At 40.2% G+C, this 24,367-nt stretch overlaps 1 protein-coding gene across 3 annotated transcripts in view; it reads right to left on the bottom strand.

Moving 5' to 3' along the window:
• Positions 1 to 5,546: 5,546 nt before the first annotated feature.
• The window catches only part of Galphai (G protein alpha i subunit), a 38,459-nt gene continuing 19,638 nt past the window's right edge, over positions 5,547 to 24,367 (bottom strand). The window contains exons 2-8 of one of the 3 annotated variants that reach the window (XR_002672522.2): positions 21,863 to 21,905; positions 15,153 to 15,294; positions 12,815 to 13,009; positions 10,885 to 11,077; positions 9,460 to 9,728; positions 8,431 to 8,761; positions 5,547 to 8,327 (exon numbers count right to left, since the gene is read on the bottom strand). Coding sequence is in view for 1 of the 3 variants with exons in the window: in XM_022800435.2 (XP_022656170.1) it covers positions 8,651 to 8,761; positions 9,460 to 9,728; positions 10,885 to 11,077; positions 12,815 to 13,009; positions 15,153 to 15,294; positions 21,863 to 21,905 (953 nt within the window). In the remaining 2 variants the exon portion in view is untranslated. Of the gene's footprint in view, positions 8,762 to 9,459; positions 9,729 to 10,884; positions 11,078 to 12,814; positions 13,010 to 15,152; positions 15,295 to 21,862; positions 21,906 to 24,367 lie in introns of all 3 variants that reach the window. The other 2 variants (XR_002672521.2, XM_022800435.2) reach the window with 2 other exon arrangements.

The raw sequence follows: 24,367 nt of genomic DNA, 5'->3' as shown, positions 1-24,367 counted from the left end.
CTTCATGTGCTCATTAAAAGATCTTGACGTGGTAGTAAAACATATGTTATGATTGAATCTCATCTACAGTAAGGTAAACTGATCATGAAAATATACTTGTAGTTTTCAAACATTTACGCATTTTTCGACATTACGTAGAACCCGACTTGAACAGTTAAGGAAATAGGCTGTCACGTTTGTTGTGGACTCTCTTCATGAACTTATATTATTAATAGACAATAATGAAACTCAGTCCTGGAGGACAAAGTCTTCAGTCTTGAGGTTTTTCAATTTGCGTGTTCGTAGGAAATTTTGTTTTTTGCAAATCCATGGTGACTTACTGTGTTCAAACGTGGCGTGTTCATCTTAAACCAACAATAACGCACTATGTATTAAAGGTCAAGATGCCGCTCTGTTTAGTACTTGAAGCATTGGCAATTAACGCATTTCTCTATATCTCATTATAACAAGATTTAGTTAACTAATAATACAGGAATTTGATGTTTGGCGACGCATGTGTCCAATCGCGAAATCCTACTATATAATTCGTGTGCTAGTTAACAAACAGTGAGAATATACGACGGCGATCTAATAATATAATACTTGAATTCGGTAAGGTATTGATAATAGAGCTGGCCACCGAATAGCGTGAAGGCCTACACTAGAAAGGTTTAGCCTCGTTTATAATCTTTAGGCTACAAATAGTGGGGTATTATAGTTAACTTCTATGCAGGATTATATATATCTTCGGGATGTACACTTATATTGGGATATATTTTGGTGGGCTGCCTGTCGCATCGGGCATGCATTAATCCGCTATATTTAGCGGGATACCCAGGCCATTTTACCAAGTAAACACAAACTATTTATTATAGCAAATGCAGAAAGCGCGTCAACTGTCATCCATTCACAAATTTCCTTACGTGCTTAAGGTCATGGCATAAAAAGCCATTCTAAATAATTCCAAAATTATTGGAGCAAAGGTTTTCTAAGGGCTAACTAAATCGTCTAGACACACTCCAAAATTTAAACTTATGGCCTGAAAATGTAAATCCGCTGGATACTTTTTGTGTTTTGCAAGCTCACCTAACATTTTAATAAATCTACAGGTCCTATTATTATCCCTTTACTTAGAATCGGTATCGAGAGGTACATAACAGCGATTTGGGCCCAAGCCATGAGAAAATTGTATTTTTAGTCTAGTGAAAACTAGGTTTCCGGTAAAATTATGAATGGCTAATCACACGTACGTGCCTATAGATAGACTTTACGGAAGTACACAAATATATAAGTAGATAGATCGCGGAGATTCACTCGCAATTCCGTTACTAGCTGCATTTAATGGCGACATGGATCGAGCTCAGAAAACAAGCTAAAACAAATATAACAACCTGCATAGCTGGCTGTGGAGCGAGTTTGTTCATCGAGTAGCTTATTAGAGGCGCGTTCAGACACAGACGACCAGGATGCCCTTGAAACAGGTGCCGCGGAGCTCGAAATTCTCGCCACCTGTTTCTTCTCACAATATCACTAGGGCTATTCTTAACCACTTTCTTCCCTCCGATCTGTCACGATTGGACTGTGTCCAGCAAGCCTGTTTTACAATTGAAATCCGTGTCTACACTATCCCTTGTGAGGGCTGGCCTTTGGATTAGTTATTAAGGCAAGAGATCCAGCTATTTAGGCCCGTCATAAGCGAAATCGTTTTTCGACACTTCACCTACATAAGCGCCACTCAAGGCCTAGCTAAGAGTTATCCGCAAAAAGCAGCTTCTAGCTTGTAGGAATATTCTGCAAGTACACATCGTGTGTAAGAGGCATGATCTAGGAAGTTATTGATCATCTATTTCAATACGGTGCCATGGTTACGTCGGTTTAAATCTCAGCATTGACAGAAATTACCACCAAATATCAATAACAATATCAGAGAAATAAGAAATGACGGACAATCAGGAAATTACAGAAAATAACATATTATTTTTAAAGCGGAATAGCAATGTTGTTTCGTAGGTCGATCAGAAAAACCTCACATGAGGCCCACTCCAGTTGAACTCCTAATGGAAGTAAGTCTTTAATGCTATGCCTAAGAAAAAGTGACTTCAAGTTAAAATTACTGGTAGCGCTAGATGAAAAAGAAAAGTCATTCAGGCCATTGCGGTGCTTCCACTGCTGGCGCGACCAGCAGGACTCCAGGTATGATAAACGGAGTAGGCTCGGGTTCGCTACTGGAGACGACGGTGACTCACTGGCCAGAACGGGCTCGGCAGACGTCCGCGCGCGTTTCGTATCGCCGATGATAACACTTAACATTAATGGACCCTGCGGAAATGCATTTGTTGTGGTCTTGAATAAGGTATTAACGAATGTAGTGGAGGGGTTTCGCGTGGATATACAAAGGCAACTTTCTTTTGAGTTTTAGATACCTTTTTGAATCAGTGGGGGCATTTTGGTACCTCGAAGCAGCACTCTCAAGTGGTAAGTTTCACCTTTATATAATTATATGCTGCTGCTTTGGAGACTGGATGGGGACTAATCTGCATGAAACTCCGGAAAGCTTCGTTATAGAAATGAGTAACACATGTGTTAAATGCTAATCACGAGCCTGCATGATTAGCCCAGCGAAATAAAAGAGTACATCTTACTGGCAAGAGTAGCCGTGTGCCCACAAAGTTTTCGAGATTAGTGCCGACGGCAAAGGAAAAGCTCTCTGTTTTGATTCTATTAGCGTCTTCAGAGTAGTCGTTGAAATAGGATGAATATGAGAGCGGTTGTCCTATATGGCTCCTAAGCAATCTGTCAACCCATCCTTTCGCGTAGCCAGACGAATTTACGATAACTACTGACAGTTTACTTATAGTCCAAGGCATAGTGCGACATCGTTGAATCTTCGTTCGTCATATGCGTCAAACCCTTGGGTTTGGCCAAATCGGCGCCGGAAGACGGAGGATGGGAGATCGGAATGTGTGTCTTGCGAGAGGTCGATGGCGGCGCTCGGGTGCTCGTGGGTGATTCCAATATCATCCACGATACTGCACTGCCAGTATCATCGGCTATGTACTGTCGTTAGCAGAAAAGCCACACCCTATAGACGTGCCACATACTAAGGGCTCCCATTGACCGCGAAGTAGGTCATACGCAGACGTATGCTGCGAACATAGCCCGCTAAAGCGGCTATTTGCAGATATGCAAGCAGCCAGTATTATAACCCCTAATAAATCAAAGTAAACCATTCGTAAGTTTCATGTTAGTACAATTTTATATAAGAGTTTTTAACAAAATTCTTATATTATATATAATCAGCTTATCAATATATAAATGAAAACTACGCATTTATGGTCGTCGCTTGTCTTGAGAAAGCTTTATTCACATCTTTGCTCATGTCACCTGTTCCGTCAATTTCTTTGTTAACGTTTATTATATCGTTATTGTACTTTAATCAATATCCGCATTAAAATGAGACAATAATTTCTTGGCTGCCGCCCCTCCTAGTTTCTTCCGCGCGATCATCGTTGAGTCGCAAAATCGTCGGTCTTCTTCAATAAATATCTATTTCTCCTTATCACTATTATAATTTATTTTTCTTCCTTTACTGAAGTGAGCCTTCCTTTGCTGTCTTCGGATTCCTTGACATCGTCACAGCTCTGTCTCCGTCGCAATATTTCGCCGCACTAATGCTCCTCATATTTTTTATCATTATTTTAATCGTTATTAGTATAGTCATCGTTGGTCCACGTTCACTTAACTCCTCGTATTCCTCCTGCAGCTTTCGATATTGGAGCAGGATTCTCCATGTTGGCTCATTCAAAAACGTGCAAGTTACACGATGATCCGGTGCACGTCGTAATTCAAGCTCAACATCTTACAACAAGATTTTTGTATAATTACTACTTCGGTGTTCAGTGTATCTGCCAGTGTCATTGTTATTATACAAGGTTCGATTATAGGTTATATTAAGCGGTAATGCACGTTTGGTTAAGAAGTTACCCAGGATCCTCTTCATAATTGTTGTCATGTTTTATGCGTTTCGTATTTATATTTCCGCTGTATAGCAGGAGGTAAGAGGATTTTATAATTCATTGTTGTTCCTACGTATATATATATATATATTTGGGAATACTCAGGAGATATATGTAGCGGCCTGCGCCTTTGGCTAAGTGTATGTACTGACTAATGAAATAGAGATTCGATTGGTGGGGAACCCGGGGTGATTGATATCGTGCGGATGGGCCAGTGCATGCTTTGCTTCGTTGTGAAGGTTTTTTTCCACGTGCACCGTGTATCAATTTCCGTTATCAACCCTCTGAATTATAGCCCTCTTCTATTATAGATTTGTGTTTCTTTCAGCATAACTCAAGATGTTTATTCACATACATATTTCTACATACTACATGCAAACCTCCAAACATTTATATATATATTAGATACAAAGACTTCACATAATTCTATGATTCGACCGCTGTCGTATAAAAAAAATCCGTACGTTTCGTTTTTGATATAGGGGCGGCCGCTAGCTTCAAATGTGTATGAAATATCATTGGTCTAATTTCTATCGAATTTCTATTAGATCTAATATCTAACGATAGTTTGGGTCCATCCGTACACAGTTTTAACCTGATTTTTCTGCCATCTTGGTTGTTATGACAACTTATAAGCCACTATATCCTTATCGATTATTAGCCAAAGAGTACAGGAAAATACAGTATAAAGCAATTTGATGCGAATAGAGAGCCGCCAGAAACCTTTGCCCTTGAGTAGATACTTATAGTGCATATAACATGATAATATTACCTAGCAGAAAGAGTGTTACCTATCGCAGGTTACGCATGTTTACTAAGCTACGCTTGTGTTTATTCGGCTCATCCCGTAATATCTCTGGGTAGCTGACAGCGTCACCTTTTGTTGAATCATTTAACAGCTGCACGAGGAACTCAGTGCACGATGTTCTTCTTCATTCCCCTTTTTTGGTTCGTTTTGCATATTTTAATGTATATTAGCTATATGCATCCATCATCGCTTTTCGGGTCCGTTATGCTTGTCTCACTTTCAGGGTGTCACAATTAAAGCGATTCTACACCGAGTACCTCCCTGTCATGAATGACCTCATGAGCAAATATGAATGAAACAGAGGACGTTAGAAAATTTTATGACGAGTTTATTCAAAACGGATGAGTCTGAAATTTGAAATTTCCTAAGCCCAGAAGAAAAATTATAGGAAAATTATTGCTGATACTCAGCAGGAAGTTTTTACCTAAGGTTAGCTGGTAAACGAGCCTAAGTGGTTTCTACGCGGGAGATATATCGAGGTGATGCTAGATACAGTGCCAGCTTATAGGTATCCAAATACATATGACATGAGAAGTATTAATTAGTAGTCAAGGAACCGGTCCAATGTTGCAATCAACGTATAAAGAGCATTGACAAGGAAAACTGAGTTCCGTTATTATTGACTTTACTACAAGTTCGCCTATAAATTGATAAATGTGCCTTCGGAAGCTCTTAAAGAATGACGGCTTACGATCCTAATTAAACCTACATAATTTCCGCGTTGGCATATGGCGCTAGGAAAGTTTTCCTTTGACTCCAGCTTTATTATATTAAAGATTGACTTCAACATCCCGCACAGGATTTTACCACACCTGTCGAATGAGATGTACCTGAATATGCATGCTCGAACACGGGCCCTGGCTTCTAAGCTGAAACCAGTTTCCTGCTTCCATATCTGTAAAGAAAAACTCCTAAAGTCCACTCGATTGGTTAAGTGTGAATAGTTTTTGTTGCGTTGATGGAGCTATGAGTGAGTTCCTCACCTGGGTTTCACGAATATCACAGCTACCTTGTTTTTTCAACTTTCCTCAGATAAAGTGTATGCCATTTATAAATAAATTATTGCTATGCATTTTCGTATCACTGCGACAACCTGTATTACATACATATTTAATAATAGTATACCTGTAGTAATAAATTGGTCCCATTTCACCAGCAGGTCCCTCTTTGTCTTTTGACACTTCTATTGGCGATTATGCTTCATATATACGGTGACAAATATAATTATTATATGTTTGCATTATTTTCACTTGCTTTGGAACTAATGGATAACGTTTTTCCCTACCCTAGATCAACGGCCGAATTTACAATAACCTTACATACTGCTGTTGAGATATCATAGTCACTCACAATGTCTAGATAAACCCTGTTCTGCACGTCCATTGGCTTCCAGAAAGAGTTTGTAATTATAATACTAAAACATCGCAAGTTCGATCGAACCACAGCATATATGCCCCATGGACAGCTTTTTCACAGGTTTCAGATTCGTACTCGAAGAAAAGTATGGGGCTCTTTTTTTCCGGTTCGTCAACGCGAGTTCTTCAAAACATTTCCTTTCGCAATCTATGTACCTATAGCCTTTCCTTTTGCCTTACCGAAGTGGTACGGTCGCTTATAACAATTCAAGATAGCAGTAATTAAATTAGTCTACAGGAAAAGTTCAGCTGCAATTATATTCTCACAGCTAATCCGCACTGTAGATGATAATTTTTTTCGTCAGCTTACATTCGTATCAACCGAACTAAAATGCCCTACGGTCGGGGGAAATTGGCCAAAATTTCACTGGCGAAAAACGTGCTCATGCCACTCTGTATTGACTGGCTATACATACGTTTCGTTCTACTAAGCTTAGAGGTTTTCTTATTTCTTTTCTCGGAAATGTCCACTATTCAGTGTTTTCACATCATCTGTTCGTTTGCTCACCCATAATACTTCAGTGCATCCAGTTTGTCGTCAACAATATTAGAGGCTGTTATAGACGATTTTGTCCTAATGTTTCAGACACGTCTTTTTAAGAGCATCCAGCATCACGTGCCAGTGTGACTATAGGAATGTTTAACGTACAATAATCGTTTACCATACGCTATATAGCTCTTGTCCTTCATTTTCTCTTCCTGTTGTCATCATTTTGTTCGTAGAAATTTCTTACAGCAATGCTATGGCGGCAACGTTTCCATCGTTACTTGCCTAAATAGTAACGTCATAATATAATCAATGTTATTATTATTTCAAACGGTGGGTGCAACGAGAGGGAGTGGCACTCACAAGCGACAAGCCAACCTCACAGAAGGATTCGTACTACAGTCAATCTTCACTACGAATTGTAATGCGAAAAGATCATACACCTATCGGAGGCCCGAAGCTCGTCAAAGCTATCCACATTTCATAGCTAATTATAGATGCCTCTGACAACTGACCAGCAAGGTAACCGGCGGAACCTCTTCAACAAGGGGTATCCGATCCTTTATTTCTCCCTATTGGCGACTGGTCTTAATCTTCAGAATTCAGATACCATATAATACAATATCGAAATCAAGTCCTTATTTTTCTTCGTAACATCGTTTTCGACGGATGTAAGTATCGTCTCTTTTCACAGTATGATAATCTTTACTGTGTACCTAGATGTCTTCCACATCCTCTTTGCCGCAATCTTCAATCTCGTAAACTATTTAGTGGTATTGCAAAAGTTGGCTGTGCTTTCAAGTGAATCAAGATTAGTTTATTATATGTTGTTCTGTTGTCGATGTATGCACGGATCTTTATGGTTAAGGCAGAACATTACATACATATACACATATGTAGATTAGGGGGATGTGTTTATATATATTAGCAGACATCAAAAATGGCACACTCAAAAGCCGGACGATGAGTCAATGTATGGATGAGCACCATACTCGTCCAGGCAGATCTGCGAATTAGGCCCTGTCAATGATTATTGATATTCCATTCGATTATTTCACTCCAATTAATCAACGTATATTCATCATCACTGTCTCAAGCTCTGATGACGATGACAGTCGATATCAAACGCTTTTTCCTGTGGCGCCAATCGCTTAAAAAATCCAAGAATTATGCTTACGGCAAAGTGCGACTCATTCAAGTTAGATCCAAATCTAGTGTTTTTTTTTACCCATAATAACACGCTTCCTCTAGCATGCCGTATTGCGCTTATCAGTAAACGGTACGTGTGTATCTCGTTTGTCCGTTAAAAGGCCGCTGCAGGTATTCGACTAGACACAGAAAGAGCTGCAGCTAGTAAATGCGAGCATTGCCAGCTATGTATACACATCCTGAGTTTCGCAGAATCTCTATAAGTTCCTTCGAAAATCAACGATACGCCTTAATTTGTAAGTTATTGTTATCTCTAATACGATTAGTTGGTACAAGTTTCTAGGATCAAAGCACATTTTTTAATGATGACTCAACTGCTAGTAAGCCTGCATTACACATAAATAAATCACTTGTTTATCGAAGGGTCGGTCCGGTCTGTCGATCAACCTCGGGCGCACCAATTTTTTTTCCACCTGCAACAGGTGATTTAACCAAATGAACAGAGGGTTCAGATTGTCAAATCCGGGGAATGAAGAATAAATGAAAGGTTTGACCATTTGTACTTTCTGCGATTACCTTTCTCATTTTCATTTAATCAATTGAGGCGTTACTGCTCCCGCGTTTTGTTGTTGACAGTTAATTGAATATCCTTCGTTGTCATTGTTGAAGAAGTGCTAGCTATGGAAATAGTTCTAACCTCTTCATCTATTCAAAATGGCAGCCCTTATTCTCGTTGTTGTTGACGTTCTGGTTATGATTATGATCGTAGCTCTGAATCCTTCATACGAGCCGCCTCTTAGAACAGGCCGCAGTCCTTAAGATTGTTCTTAATGATAACGTCCGTTACAGCGTCAAATACAAACTGGATATTCGATGTGTCCGTCGCACACGTAAAATGCGTGTACACCTAAAACACACGAAGGAGGACAATACAGAAAACCGCAAAATCACGTTTATACAATATGACTGCTTAATAGCATTGACATGTTGCCGACATCTGGTGCATGAAATCTAGTCCTCATTGACATCAACCTCGCGCATTTTCATCAGAAGTAAGCCGACTCAACCTTCTAACGGGCTAAGTCTGGATAAAATTATTATTGATAAAACTTTATACGGTGTTTTGATTTTCTTGTTACCTATTTTCACGAGACAGCTTTCAACAACCTTAGAATGTAACTTCGAAACAAGCTCTATTCATATCGACAAGTCTGGGTTGGTCATTGCTCAAACCCAAAACGTGGAAAACGTCTATTGGCCAATCGTAGTATCTGGTCCTCTAAGAGTAATTGAACTATTAGATTTGTTCTGTCCCGACAACGCCCGATGCGCTTACACATGCCACAATGTATCTTACTCTACTACATATTGCATATAATTCAAATAACTAATTATTTATTTAATGAAATGCTCCTACAAGGGTCTATGTTTTAGTACTAGCACTGTCAATATAGTTATTTAGCTATGTATGTCTGATAATTAGGCCTCGGTCAAATAATTAATCACAAATAATGTGCAGGTAAACTGGCTGTATACAAACAGATAACTTAAATTCTGTTGCAATATAGGTTTTGTCAACTTGTAGTTAGATCAATTGCTAGATACCTCTTTGGTGTCCTGTCGCTTATTGAGCCGTTCGAAATGCATCTGGATGTAGGCGGCAGCTTCATCGTACTGATTCGCTCCCGTGTACTCGGGAAAGCAAATCGTGAGTGGAGAACGAGTGATTTTTTCCTCGAAGAGATCCTTCTTGTTCAGGAACAGGATGATTGAGGTGTGTGTAAACCATTTGTTGTTACAAATTGAATCGAACAGTCGCATTGATTCGACCATGCGGTTCATTTGGTCATCCTCGGCAAGAACCAAGTCATACCCTGCGCAATCGGACAGGGACAGAAGAGACTATGGAGTTACGCCACTTTCAAGACAAATGGAAAGGAAGGTGAACAAAAACGTCGCACTTTTGCAAATACTATGCTAGAAAAAACTGTTGAGACCGTTAGGGGAATACACTCGTTCAACCTGAGCCTTACCGCCCAAATTAAAGTATGTATTTTATATTTAAGGACGCCTTGTTTCGCAATGTGAAATTTCTTGGGAACAAAACACTCCATATACGATAATTCATATATATGACTTTTTGCGTATAAGCTCCGGCCATTATTAACGAACTGGCTAGCGTTATGAGCTGATCTGCTATGGTATTTGCAATCGATAAAGCGGAAATAATAACTGATCTGATCCGATCAGATAGTAGCACGCATCGCTGAAAGAGTAGCAAAAAATTTATCCTTGTCTACTCAGATTGCCTGCTGCGATGTGCCTAGTATTTGTGCTTGTACTTTCATAAAAAATGAATAAAGACTAACAAATGGACCGGAACGTAACCGAGTTCTTAGATTCAACAAAAAAAGATGATTGCTGCTTTCTACTAACTAATAACACATATCGCAAAAAATAACCTAAAAAAAAATAGTAATATTAATGAGAAAGTATCATCATGATTCCGTTTCTATTTACACACCACGATTTGAATTCGGGGCGTTTGACTTCTCATAATACGTATAGCAATATATCTAGTTAATTCTGTGTGACCTAAACAGTGACGAACAGCTCAAGCGAATATTTAGATATTACTCTAACCGTAGACTATCAAGATGTCAGAGTAAGCAAAGAGCACTTCTGAACAAGTAGATACATATAGGAGTTTGTAATATTTGCAATACGTATACTGAGTAGTAGTAGCGTCACTTGTTTTCGCCAGTTTTGTTTCAGGACAATCTGTTGATTTGACCTGGAATTTACTAAATTTTTTGAGCTATACGTCGAACACTTGCTTAGTGAACTGCTACCTTTAAAGGCTGGCTTCCAGTACCAAAAAAACTGCGTACGCTCAATTTCCATCGTAAGCCCTTTGACGGATTCCTATATAGTGTACCTACACTAGCACTATATAAGTATATAGTATAGTATAGTAGTAGTAAGTATATAAAGTGCTACCTACTTCTATACAACTGGTCCTAAAGTTACCTGATAGAGCCACGCAAAAGATAATGGCAGTAACCCCCTCGAAACAGTGGATCCATTTCTTGCGCTCAGAGCGTTGGCCGCCGACGTCAAACATCTTGAAGTGAAGCCCTTTGAAAACGAAATGCGTCTCTACGATTCCCGTTGTTTTGACGCGCGTTCGCAGGACATCTTGCTGGGTCGGGATATAGTTGCGCTGTAATAACGATAAACCGAAGACAGACGATATTGTAACACTTCTGCAAAGCAGGACAAAATTTTTGTGAGCCTTCCGCCGTTCAATCCAGAAAAGACCCTTAGTCACAGAAAAACAAGAAAGAATGTTGGTGGCGGCATGCTGGACTTCATTGAAGATTTATATCGGACTGCTTAATTCACTCATTAGTATTATGCTTTTAGGTGATAAAAAAATTCACAAAAGCATCAAAAGTAAGATTCTTTGTCATTTTACATATTTTCTTTTGTGCATTCTATATCAGTACATTTTCATATCTCACTATAGAACTTTGACCAAAATCGATATATAATAAATTACTATCATCATACATGATTTCGCGATTTGTATCGGTTGTCGCATCGTGTACTTGAAGCGTTTCAATTTGACTCTCTTGCCGCGTCTTACCTCGCTTTGTTTGCATAGTCTTTTATTGGCATCTAGCATGAGCGAGTCGCGACTACACACAATTAGGTGCACTGGACTTCAGTCTCTCTTTATCAAACTGTCGACAAAGGGTTTCAATCGGGTTACCTTGGTACGCGCAAGGATCGACCATGTAAGCAGATAGATTTTCCGCGCATGCGCAGTTATAGCATAATGGTGGACAGTATTTAACAGTAAATCCATTCAAGCATACATAACGCACGCCAGACAGTCGTTGATCAGGGTAATCTTTGCACCGCTATGTGTGTGTTAGATGATACGTCTGCGCAAACACTCTACTTCGACCTGGTATTAATAATTGCGTCATAAATAAAGAAGAATAAAACGTCTCAGGCAAATTTCAAGAGCAGTGGGCATTTTCTCGCACGCCTTAAACAACATTCGGTTATCTTTTTAAATGATCTGTTCGTTTCGGCTAACTTTGTTTGAAAAGAATAACTTATACTAAGAAAGCTATTCTACTTCGAATGCCTCGCCCAGTTTAGGGCTAATGATGCCTTTACTCAGTTCTATTTAATATAAGTTATGAGAAAGCTTCTCTAACTCTATCCAAGCTTCCACATTACCCTACGTGGCGTGCAATACTATAAAACTTACTCCATAACAAAAGGTACTGAGTTGACTATTTCTTATATAGCTAGTCGATATATATACGTGTCTTCACTGAGTTGACAGAACACGTTCCTCATATTTATATCTCATGTCCCACAGTAAAAGAGTCTGTTAAGTAAACACGAGACGAAGCAACACCGTGTAAAAGGTTCTTCGAAATGAAAACCGAAATCATAACCGTCAACAGGCGCAACCTGTCCTTTAAGACAAGTGGACTTTATAACAGCTAGCAAGACTAAAAGTTGGCAAGTTCAATGCGACTTGCATGACTTTACAACAGAACGCTTGAATTTATGCTTTATAGCTTAAATGAGATTTAATTACTCGGTCGACAAGTCGTTGGGAAGGTTCATCCTGCCTTTTCCAAGAGGCCAAATAGGCAAAACCGTTGTAATGTTTATCCATATACATGCATTTAAAGTAGCTAGTCGATCTTAGAAGAAACGACGTACCTAAAGTAACTGCGTCTCGTTCTTCTTGTTCTCCTATAATCCTTCCCTCTACGTGTCTTTGCATATTTCTTTAACCTTTCTTTCTAGAACCTTTCTATATTTTTTATTTTTATTTCTCTCTGTAACTCCGCTAGCCAACCGCCATAATAGCAGGCCTGCCGTAAAAGCGAGAGGACTGTCAGACTGAATGGCAGGTTGTCATTGTTACCTGTGAAATGCGTTCGAGTGCGTTCAGATAGTAGGCTGCAGAATCATTGAGTTGGTATTCACGAGATCTTTGAAAGCAGAGCTGGAGTCCTTCGTCTCGCCACAGCCGCTGCATCATAACGCTCAGTTCGGGTCCGATTTCACAGTCGCCCACCATTGGCGCACCTGCGATGCTTGAAAACTGACGGGCGTCGTCCTGCGCCAACCAACACAAAAACGCGATGAGGAAACCAATAGCATACGTCAACTATATGCCACTAATTAATATAACTGCTATTAACAAACACGTGTAGTATTCATTCTAAGTGTACCATAAAATATCACAGTTCGCCCCTCTAAACGTGTTGAGAATTAGGTTAATAACACAACAACTTTCTCAATAGTAGGTTTCTCTAGGTAGAACTCAGATCTGTTGTAGGAAATATCGGCTAGAAGCGAGCAGGAAGGCTCCATCAGCAATATGAGCTCTTCTCTAGAACGTTCATCGAACTGAAATCAGGCGATAAGAACTAAAATAGATATGATAACAAATATAAACTAAATATTTTACGTGGCCTACATCTGTGCGCGGCTAATATTTGAGGTGTAAAAAGGTAATGGTAGGGTGTTATCAATTTGAGGACGAATCCTCGATCATTACTTATCTATAAAACAAAACCATGTGGCCAGGTTAAGTGCTATGTTGTAATTGTGTTCAGTCCTTTGTTTCCCCTAAACAATGCTGTTCAAGCTCAACTAAAAATGTCTATGAATGGTAGTAATAAACGTAAAAATTTTAATCTAAGGTTGATGATGCAATTTTTAGTACCAACGAGCTACAGCTTATGTTAGATTGTTGACAGAACGACGATGAAAGAATATTTGAACGGCAGACTGTGTCGATGTGTTTTTCCTAAGATATTGACGAAGAGAAAGAACTTTAGGCCGTCATAGATAGTGAGACCATAAAATAACCCTTTAGCACGCAGGCACACAGGTGTTATAGCTCATACAAAAAAAAGCTCAATTATTTTAACTCAACTCAGCAGACTCTAAGGGTTTCGTTGCTTCGTTAGTTTAATCTATATGCAAGTACAAAGTAATCGCCTCTTAGGCACGTCGGGCTTTTAGGTGCTGCAGGTTCGAGCTTTTGTAAAGAAAAAAAAATCGGTAAATAATTTGCAGAATTAGAACAAGCAGAAAAACAGACAAATCGGTTTTAATGAAAGAAACTACGAAACCAAAGGTTGACGACGTGGAATATGCAAGGTGAAAAAATAGATCGTGACGCAAGATTGTATATATTACTGACGTACAATTATAACAATGTAGCTGTATATATATAAAATATATCTGAGATACATCCCCGATGTAAAAGAGATTTCTAAGGAATGATCAATAAAAACATCCGATGAATCCGTCGCGTATGGATACGTGACAGATACGGTACAACAATTCTCAAACATATCCGGGCTACGACGAGTTGTTCAGGAAGATATAGGGAGTCCACAATGTATTCGGGATTTAATGGTAGCAAAAATTTTAGATGGCATAGTGCCTCTGATTTTTTTTTATATTTTGAGGACGGTTCTGCTAGTTTCAGAGATCTGTATTATAATTATCAATTGTGAGTCCAGTAAAAAGAACGTACTGTGAGAGTCATTTATTTATTCAATTGATTTACCATCAGGTTAGCTCGTCTCGTTCGAAGACTAAACTTATTGCGTCAGATTACGACTATAAAAATCCTACCTAGTCTGATGTCTCTGTTGACGGCGACGGTGGAGGATTTCAGCTATGAGATCTAACGGCAGCATCGATCGGTCGTTCGCTATCTAAATCGGGCCCCATAAAATTGCACTGCCGCATCTACATTCTGTATCTGAATTACCATCAAAGGACAAAATCGTCATATTATGCTGCTGTGATCATCCATTAAGTGATCGAATGAGCCAGCTGCCTTAACCTACCATAACTGTCCAGATATCTCTTCAGAGACTGCAGAAATTCCAATGGTAATTTCTACTTAGCTAGATCTTCGCTTAACGGTATATGAGAGCAGACGTCAAATGTCACGAAGTACTTAACCAACAGTGGTGGAGTTAAACTGTGAACCCACTTCGATCACTTTATGTTTATTCGTTTAGTATAACACCATCATATGAGTTACCTAGTCCATTGTAGTGTTAGACTGATTTTGAGGTTAAGTACACTCACATCTACGTGATTAAACCGTACATGAGAGCGGGTCCAGCATCATGGACGGCTTCAGAAAAGTAACGACGAGCAGCGGTAAATAAGAACTACTTACTCGCTAACTACTCAGTTGCAATAAGCCGTACATCAGTGTTAAGGTATACCTCGCGTGCGGGGTCCCGGAAGTCGATCCTGAGTTGCGCCATGCCGCGAAGAATGGCAACCAATGACTGGATTGTGTTCGAGTGCACCACTGGACGATAGAGCTTGCACTCCTCGATTGTGTAACCCTGTTCATGGATAATTCTAAAAAAGAAGAGAAAAAGGCGGCATAGGTCAATATGTGAAACTGGGCATGTAACCAGAATCGTACGCCAGTACCGTTCAGCAAAGTCTCCAAACATTACGGCTGCTATTCCTATGCAGTGCCGTGTGCCCAATGGCTTCGCGGCAAAAATGAAAAAAAAAACAGCTACGGGCAAACTAGATTGAGTAGATTCACGTGAGGCGGAGAGAAGCTATTACTTATTTTTCCAGACAAACAGTTCCTATCTAAAATACAGCAGCTTTTTCCTTTAAGGTCTGTTGTTCGGCTGAACAATCGACTAAACGTCTCTGCGCGAGTCAGTTCACCTAAAATGGATTTATATATACCTACCTATTTATGTATACCTATTTTGAACTATCATGAAACTTAATTAGGTTAAATATGTCCTATAGTAAATAACAAGTATCGTGATTCGTCACACAGTCTTACTAATTCTTAATATCCACCAACGAGTTTACCCTTAGCTGTATTATTCAAGAAGAAAGCATATACTTTTACAAATATAAGACACGTCGCACAGTGCCTACCTAAAAAACACCCCCAACCTTATAACCAACAATGTACCCCTTTGAGCTGCTTCAGTAAACAAGTACGCTAAGCTTTGTCCCACATATTTTTGTACTTCCATAACCCATTTGATGACTATGATCTGCAAGACAAAATTTTCAAAACATTTTTTGCACACAGAAATGGATTTCTCCATGTCGTAACTGGCTTTTCCAGTGATGAAAGATGACAATGTTGTTACAAGTCTTTGAACGGTAGTCGAAATCGTCAGGTAACCGTTTCACTACACGATCGTTTATTTGGCAAGCGTTAAGAGAAACAGAGTGCGGCTGAATGAAGGAACTACCTTTACGTGTTCACGTTACGATCTAACAGACGAATAGCATTCGACAGTCGCTTCAGATCACCAGCGACGCATCGCCGTGACTTCCACTGCTGTTATCGCAGTCGTTGTGCTGCCTGCTGTTGTAGCTTCGTCGGCCTAAATACCCAATTCTCTCGATTAGCTCCAGCCGCTTTCGCTGTCCTCAAGCAGGTCTGCTTGATCAGCCATTAGTACCAATTAAGCAAAACCAACGAGCCTCGTTTAACACAAACGCGACCATTTACCGCCCACCCGTCTTTAAGCCGAGAGAAGAACTATTTTAGTTCATGCGACTCGTAGCCCTGTTACAAAATTCGTGGCCATAACGCAACCCCTGTTGCTGACTAAAGCACTTTCTGATTACAGAGGTATTTTGGGGGATATCGAGATCAGGCTGGTATCAAGTAGATCTCAAAGACCACGCTCAATCATGTCAGGGCTGCTTTTGTTGCAATCGCCCGGGACAATGTACAGCTCAATTATGACAGCAAGCCTCGCCGGGGCAGATGATGAAGTCGGTGTCGCGCAAACCTTTTTCATACTTCGCTACCGTAGAAGGACCAGGTGAGAGGCTCGGTCGTAAAAGAAAATGTCAATTCTAGCTTCTGAAAACCTCTGTTCCATATATGATGAGGAAATAAATTGAGTAGACCTGCAAAGTTAATGGCGATAATATGAGGCATGGTATTCGAATTCAGTAACTATAATTACTTATTACGCCCTAAAACATCAACCTTCTATATATGCTAACAACATCCGCAGTTTTCGAATTCGGTCTTCCAGGTGAGCCGTAGGCGGGTACGCTGCTGCTGCCTCGATTCCGGCGTCTGTTTTTATGGTTGCCTTCAATGCACCCAAGCAGATTCAATTGAACACGTCTGATCACTAGTTTCCTTAAGGATTTCGATTGTTCGCGCCACGATCCTATGTCTAAGTGTTCAATAGCCATTCATGGTCAAACTCGCCTATGCTAGCCTCCCCGCCCGCCACTTGAACGTAATAATATGATCCATTGTACATTTACGCAAAAAGCTAATAATAATACCGACTATAGTACTATTACACTGATGATAGACTGTCGAGTATCACCTATCGATCGCTCTGATCTGATTGAGATCTATTTATACTTATAGTATTGCTTGCATCCATATGATCTCAGAGATGCTTTATCGCCTCAGGTTTCCTTATTATTTCAAATGTGGTATTACTGACTGGTCTACAGGCAGCTAAATTATCTTACGTATAGCCTGATACTTCCTATTTCGAACTTCTATAACGTGACGCAAACTGAAGGTAAGCATCGGTACTGCATTCGTCTTATTATTTCAACCAATGGTGGAACTAATAGTTGTCCGCGAGAACGGAGCTTAACGGCAACAGCAAGAAGAACACCGACAGCCCGATACAACTGAGGCAGACGACGATCTAACCCCAGAGACCATTATCACCATCAAAAATAGTCCAGTTGTACTAACTATCATCGCGATGTACTCCCCAAGAGGATTGTAATCTTTCACTTGTGACGGATAGTCGATCAGAAAAGCCTTCTGATGCGCACGTATATTTTGTTTGCTCCGAAGAAACAGCAACAGTGATAAATATGACGGTACCAAAACGCTACAATAATGATAGCAATAATCTTCCATTTAAAGTGACCTTTTTTTTTCCACCTTACCGTCGGTGGTATCGATTTGTCTGATCTCGCTCATCGATTTTGTAACGTATCGTAAACCCCTTTGCTCAATCAGGTCAGTAGAGGTCGCAACCGTCAGTTTCTAGTAGGTCAGCGCCTACGGCGGTGGTTCGAAGTAATGCTTCGAATACTTAATTCGATATTCTTCTATATCTAACCTTGTCACAATACAGCTGCCACCACCTGCTCTATTACAACAACTAATAATAGATCGAAATCGTCACAAACTACATCATTTTTAGAGTCATGACTGCCGCCACCATTATGTTGAAATAGTCATCCTTATCACTGTTACAACTACGGAGCTCGTGGCTATTTAGCGCCGTTGCAGCGGCGGCCGTCGGCAGCAACGTAGTGTGAATATTCGTAAAAGATTTTCGTTTTTCGACGATGTTGATGACGCGCCAACTCGATCAGAACGGCGGTACCGAACAGAGACGGAACGATATGTTCGCTCTAGCAAATACTGTTGTACTCTTTCTTGTTTCTGCGCGAATCTGTTTGTTATTATGCAATGATATTATAAAACCGTTTAACTGTTGCCTTCGAAGAGAGGATGCCTTCAAATATGTCCATAGCATGAGAATTTAACAGCGTTTCAAAGCCATTTTCTCATCTAAGTCAGAAGATATTTTGACTGGGTGATTTATTCGTTATTATCATTAACGGTTTTAATGACTAACTGTAATTTATAGTTGATCAGAAGTGAACTAAACCGAAAAGCCCCGACGGCCCGCGGAAATGAGCAGCATAAGTCGGAGTTCTGAACAACTACCAGAAAGAAAAAAGTGATAAATAATATTTTATTGATAGCACGGACGTCACTATGGCTTTAATTCCCGATATCATTAAAGGAATTGAAGTGTATTATTAAGTATCCAGGCCTGGCTTATGAGATAGGGAAAATCTTAGAACAGAATGCTAATCTCATTTATTATATTAAGGCTATTATCCGAAAAGAAATGTTTATTTTCCAACATTTCACCTATACCCTTTCAAGTGCACATTATATCTAATACATTTTCAGTGCCTGCATAAATTAGTTATGGTGCACAGGACAAATTCGACCAATGTTGAAATCAGTCAGAAGGGCACAATGTTCTTCACTGACGTAGTAACCCTCCTAAGCCTTTTTAACCCTCGAATGAGGTTCAAACAAACGACCCATGTAGATAATAGTGTTCGACCTCTCGCATTCAACTAAGAGTCGCCATAAGCAGCCATACACTGAGTCACCCTGTTCGAGATTTGTGTTTTCCCTGTACAGGTGGACTTCTCGCTCGCGTGCTTTTCCCAAGGCCTCTCCACTAGGCTTCTATCCGAGGACTCCGCATATGCCTGATACCGTTGTTGCGAAATCGGATAGCAGCGCCGGCAATCAGGCGTTTCATCTTTTTGAACTCTATCGTCTCTTTCTACGGCTCAGCACTGGATCCAATTCGCTCGCTGTCTCGCGATCGAGAAAATTTCACCAGATTTAGGATTCTGCTGAATAAGCGGTTGTTACTGAACGGATGCGTGGAGGTATTCACTGATGCGACGGCGCGGGTTGTAGCTAGTTGAGACCATTAGAGCGTTATTCTTGGGACGTCCAGAACTGTACAGCTGCTGTTAGCGTGTCTTTGGATAAACTGGCTGCATCCACAATCTTGGACTTAGGGAAAATCAATGAAGTTATACTATTGGCTTTGCCAATTGGCAAGCTTCTGAAGCATGACTGAGTGCAACTAAAGGCCAAGTAATTCTTAGCAAGAAAAGTCGAAACGATTTCAACATAGGTGTCCGTATTTAATAACTGTTGCGACGGCATAACTGCTACTGCTGCGAACAAAAACCTCTAATGTAGAATTTTTTTCCATATGTAAGACCTTTACACAGCAAACTACTGCAATTAATAAGTGCTAGGAGTGACCGTCTTTATCAATAACGAGGCTTCGTTCTACTGTGCATTTACCTTACTTTGATTAGCTGCATACAGTACACCCCGTCGTGCGCTTCACTGATCCCTTCGTACAAAAAAGGTGTATCTATAGAAGTAATGAAGGCGAATCTGTGCCGGACTCCATTTGAAGTAAGTTGTTACAGGCAAAGACAACGGGTAAATTTCATCTGAAGGATGAAAAACTGCACGGCGACAGTACTCATTCTCTCGTGATCAACTCCAAGCAGTAGAATTTCAACTGCATTGAATGAATAATGATTTTTCACAGCTGTGTGCATCCGATTATTAGGAACAAGCTTGTATTCAGACAACTAAGTGCAACAGCAGATTTCGACAAGATACCAGCTATCAGCTTGGTAAGATTTTAACAGAGGCGCACGATTGTCTTCGTAGAGGCTAAGGTTTGACCACCACTTCGACTCTTCCACCCTTGAGCAATTGGAAGTGATATTCCTGATAAAGTCAGTCAGTCAGTAAACTACACTGATCTTCGGACTAGGTACATTAGCATGGATAAAAATAGTTTGCTTCTGCCAATCATAACCAATTAGGCTACAAACGAGACGATGTTAGAAGTCTCCTCTCAGCAATGGACCATTAAAGCGCACCGAAACATGTAAGAGAAAGATGTTTTTTGGTTGTATAAGAAATTTGATCGCATTTAGTTGAAGAAATGAAGTCGAAACATTTTGCTAAACCTATACCTGCTAAGGTACGTATAGGTCTTTGAAGTTCCACAAAGACTTCAGCTAAGATCATGCTCCCACTGGAGCTATCGTCAATCTGTTGCTTTAGATTCCATTGTGTCGCCTCCGAAGAAATCGCTTATCAATCGAAACTATTACAACATATCACTAATATTGAAGAACTGCGAATCATTATTGCTCTCTTCATCGAAAACTTCCACTGTAAAGGATTCCCCTTCTGCAAAAGACAGAATCGAATTTATTTGTTTTGCATCCTTTTTATTCTATCCGACCACTCCCAAATATCCACATTGAAGCTTTCAAACATAAACCTCAAGTTTTGTACAGCTTACATCGTCCTCGTACTACTACCGGTAAAACTCACTACCAAATGGCCAAGCTTAACGGAGGCGCCCGTTATCGCTCATCTATAAGCGATGTTATAGTAGAGTCGTGCAAATAGCAGATAGGCGCTAGGTGAATTTACTCATCGCCCACACGAATACGAGTGGGCTAACTAACAAACAGCGAGAAAAATAATGATGGTTGTGTATGCTCGTACGCATTACGCCGCCGTCGGCTGCATGATCAAGTCTGTCAAACAGAACATATTCAACGGCCGAAACCATAGTGTCTCATCCTCCCTTTATCCGGTTACCCCACACGCTTGCTTTCCTCCGAAACGGCTATAGTCGCTTTTCGATATCAATCACTAACCAAACATGCAGCTCATGCCGAGCGCGGCTTTGACGCCCAGCCACCGAATCAGCTAGCGGTTGTGGCTAGTTGGTGTGAAGTGTTTCCATACGGGAGGGCTTAACACGAAATCTCTTGCGGCTTGGCTTGAGCCATGAGGCAACACGAACGATTAGCCATCCATCAATTGGTATCAATCAGGAAGCGACGACCAAGCCCTGACTAGCAGCAACGGTCAACAACAAACGATTGACGTTAGGTTCTTCTATTTAGCGTGGGAGCTAAGAGCCTCATTGACTACCCAGCTAGTCATCGGCATCATCACCTACACCTAGCACCGTCCTTACGATCTTTGCAGGCTGTAAATTGTAACACTTACTGATAGATGAATCTTGGATAAAGAGCTTTAAGATAGCTTGAATATGAGGAACTCTCCTAACGCACTAAGAAGAAACGTTTGTAAATGAGAAGAAAATACGTCCCATTGAGCGAAGAGATATGCTGTTTAACTAGTCTTTCTTTATTACTATTATTATGTTTATTATCGATTACAGGACCTTTATCATCGTAAGATACATAGTAGTGCATAGATCGTGGTACAAAATATTCATTGTTTATGATCAATAAATGTTAGCCTGTGGGCTAACATAGTACTTACTTCATTTGCTTTACTATTGTGCTTTTACCCGACTCGCCAGCGCCTGTAAACAAAGCGTAAGTAAGATTTAGGTTATCAAGTATGCATGTACTGTACGAATATCTAAAGGCTTATGTAGATAAGTTATGTTATCCATCCACGTTTTGGTAGTATAGGACTCGTAAGTAAACATAGCGTTACACAAAATACTTATGAGGTACGTGATATCCTCGCCATCTGTAATGAAAGCTTCAACCTGTAATCGAAAAGCATACGTAATTGTTGCCTTTCAATTAATATAAGCTTTGTCATTTTATAAACTCAGAAGTACGTCTGCAGACAAACCACCAAATCGCCTCCAAAAATGTTATGCATCAATGCAGGGTTGATATTGCTTTATTTTTAAAATGAGAAAAGCCCTGTCTTATTTTCTTTCGTTATCAAATTTTGAAAACTCGATCGCGAGACCGCGAATCGCATAATTATCACTGGCCAACTTTTACGCTGCGCAGGACAAATGACTACCAGGTAATATTAGCGTACCCTAAAACAACATTTGCCGACCGCCCTCGCCAAAGTAAATTAGCACATCCAGTAGTTTGTTGATGATAAAATAAACTACTAAATTGCGAGATTTCTTTTTCTACCGACGTCTTTTCGGCCTACCGCTTACCGCCTTTGCTTTTGAAAGAGGGTATACCGCTGCGGAGTCACATCGATATATATAACATATAGTGACTATGAAGGCTGTCAAAAAGGTTGGATTTTTCAAATAGAGAATGCGTGAGAGGGGCTGTCTTTTAAGCCGGTTGGATCGAAATTAAAGACGAAGCAGAACAAAGTCAACGCATTGTTTTGCTTCTTTAACATATGTCGTTCTAACAGCGCTAAGGGCAAATATTTGCACATTACGCAAGCAAATTTTTTACTAATTTAGTTGGATAAAATAGTGGAGTTTTTTTATCTCTCGCATTTATTTATCAAGGAAACTTTTTTTTTATTAATTTCTGTAGTAATCAAAAGCAACATACAAAATTTTGTAAATACAACTCAACACCACAATATGCCAGTATCAGACTTATTTTTTTTTATTTTTATATTTTATTTTATATTTATTTATAAAGAGTCTGCATTATAAAAATTAGGTTGAGCCTATAAAACTAGTTTGAAAAATTTGCCAGGTGTCCTACCATAATGATATCTACCCCACATCAGGAGCACTTACATGTATCGTGGAAATTTAGTAGTACTGCAAAGTCCATGATGTAACGGCAAAGTGAATAACGAAGTGTTTGTTTAGCAAATTCGTCCCTTTCTGTTCGTTATTTCTTATCGCATACGAGGTCCCCACGAACTTCAGTTTTTAACAATGTAAATTTTCGAAGAGTAGCGGCGAATCAATGAGGAGACATGCAAGGCGATTTCGAGTCCCTATATGTAATCCCAATTCTCTTTCGAGGACGAAGCTTTTAACATGATTTAGTTGTTTGAAGTTCTTCAATGTAAGATCTTCGCTTAGTCGATACGTCGTGATCGAAGCTACTTTAAGATTGAACAAGTCGAGAGCGGTTGCGAGAGACAAGCCATGAAGCCATCTGATCGCCCATGCGGCCAACATTGCTTCCCTGCATCCTTCGATGACGTACACAGCAAAACTCCTGCAGTTCGTGGGTAAGAGCAACTCCAAGCACGGTTTTTGGTTTACATAGGGTGAGGCAACCTGACGAGTTACAAGGTGTAAATGGCTGCTGTCTACCTTGCTCTATTGAATTTCACTGCTTCCATTTTAATCAGATTTACGGTCAGCCCGAATTTGTAACTGCCGCATGGAGCCACATGGAGCTTGGAACTTCTTCAACTCCTATATTACTAAAATCTGCATACGAAATGCCTTCGACCGATTTTGTCGGTTCTCGTAGTTGATCAGTGAGGCTTTTCAGTAAAATAGAGATTAGAAGTGGGCCTAGGTTACTTCCCTGAGCCAGGTCGGTTGTCTGTGTGAGCGGTGAGAGTTCAGCTGTTTCATCGTTGATAGTGACTTTTTTCTTGTAGAATCACAGCAAGAAGTTTCGTTCAGTCATAGGGGCACCCATCTTGGTCAGCGTGAGCACAAGCTTGTTCCTGGATGCCAAATCAAAAGCTACCTTAAAGTCGACGAACGCCGCGTAAAGCACACTGCGCGGCGTGACTGGTGCTTTCTTGACGTCCAACACCATGATCCTGCGCGCCGTTTCGTTGGAACATTCTCCACGAAACCCAAGTTACTTTGCTTGTATCGCATGTATGCCTTCTAGTTAGCTGTGTGGTCTTTTAATCAGCAGGCCGGAAAAACACTTCTTTGCTATTCTCCATCATCATGACGGCAGTAGAATCGCCCTTTTTTTGGAGTCACTAATAGGATGACACTTCTCCACTGAGCTGACAGTGCACCGGTATGTAAGCATTTACTACATAGTGCCGTCCAGCAGGGGGCCAGAATGACAGCGCATTTGAAATATGCGTTGCATGCCCTATCTAAACCGCTGA

Source organism: Varroa destructor, unplaced genomic scaffold (assembly GCF_002443255.2).
Source record: "Varroa destructor unplaced genomic scaffold, Vdes_3.0 BEIS01000003.1, whole genome shotgun sequence".
Lineage (NCBI taxonomy): Eukaryota > Metazoa > Arthropoda > Arachnida > Mesostigmata > Varroidae > Varroa > Varroa destructor.
Note: the sequence above shows the minus strand (reverse complement) of the source record. Positions and strands in the feature narration are given on the sequence as shown.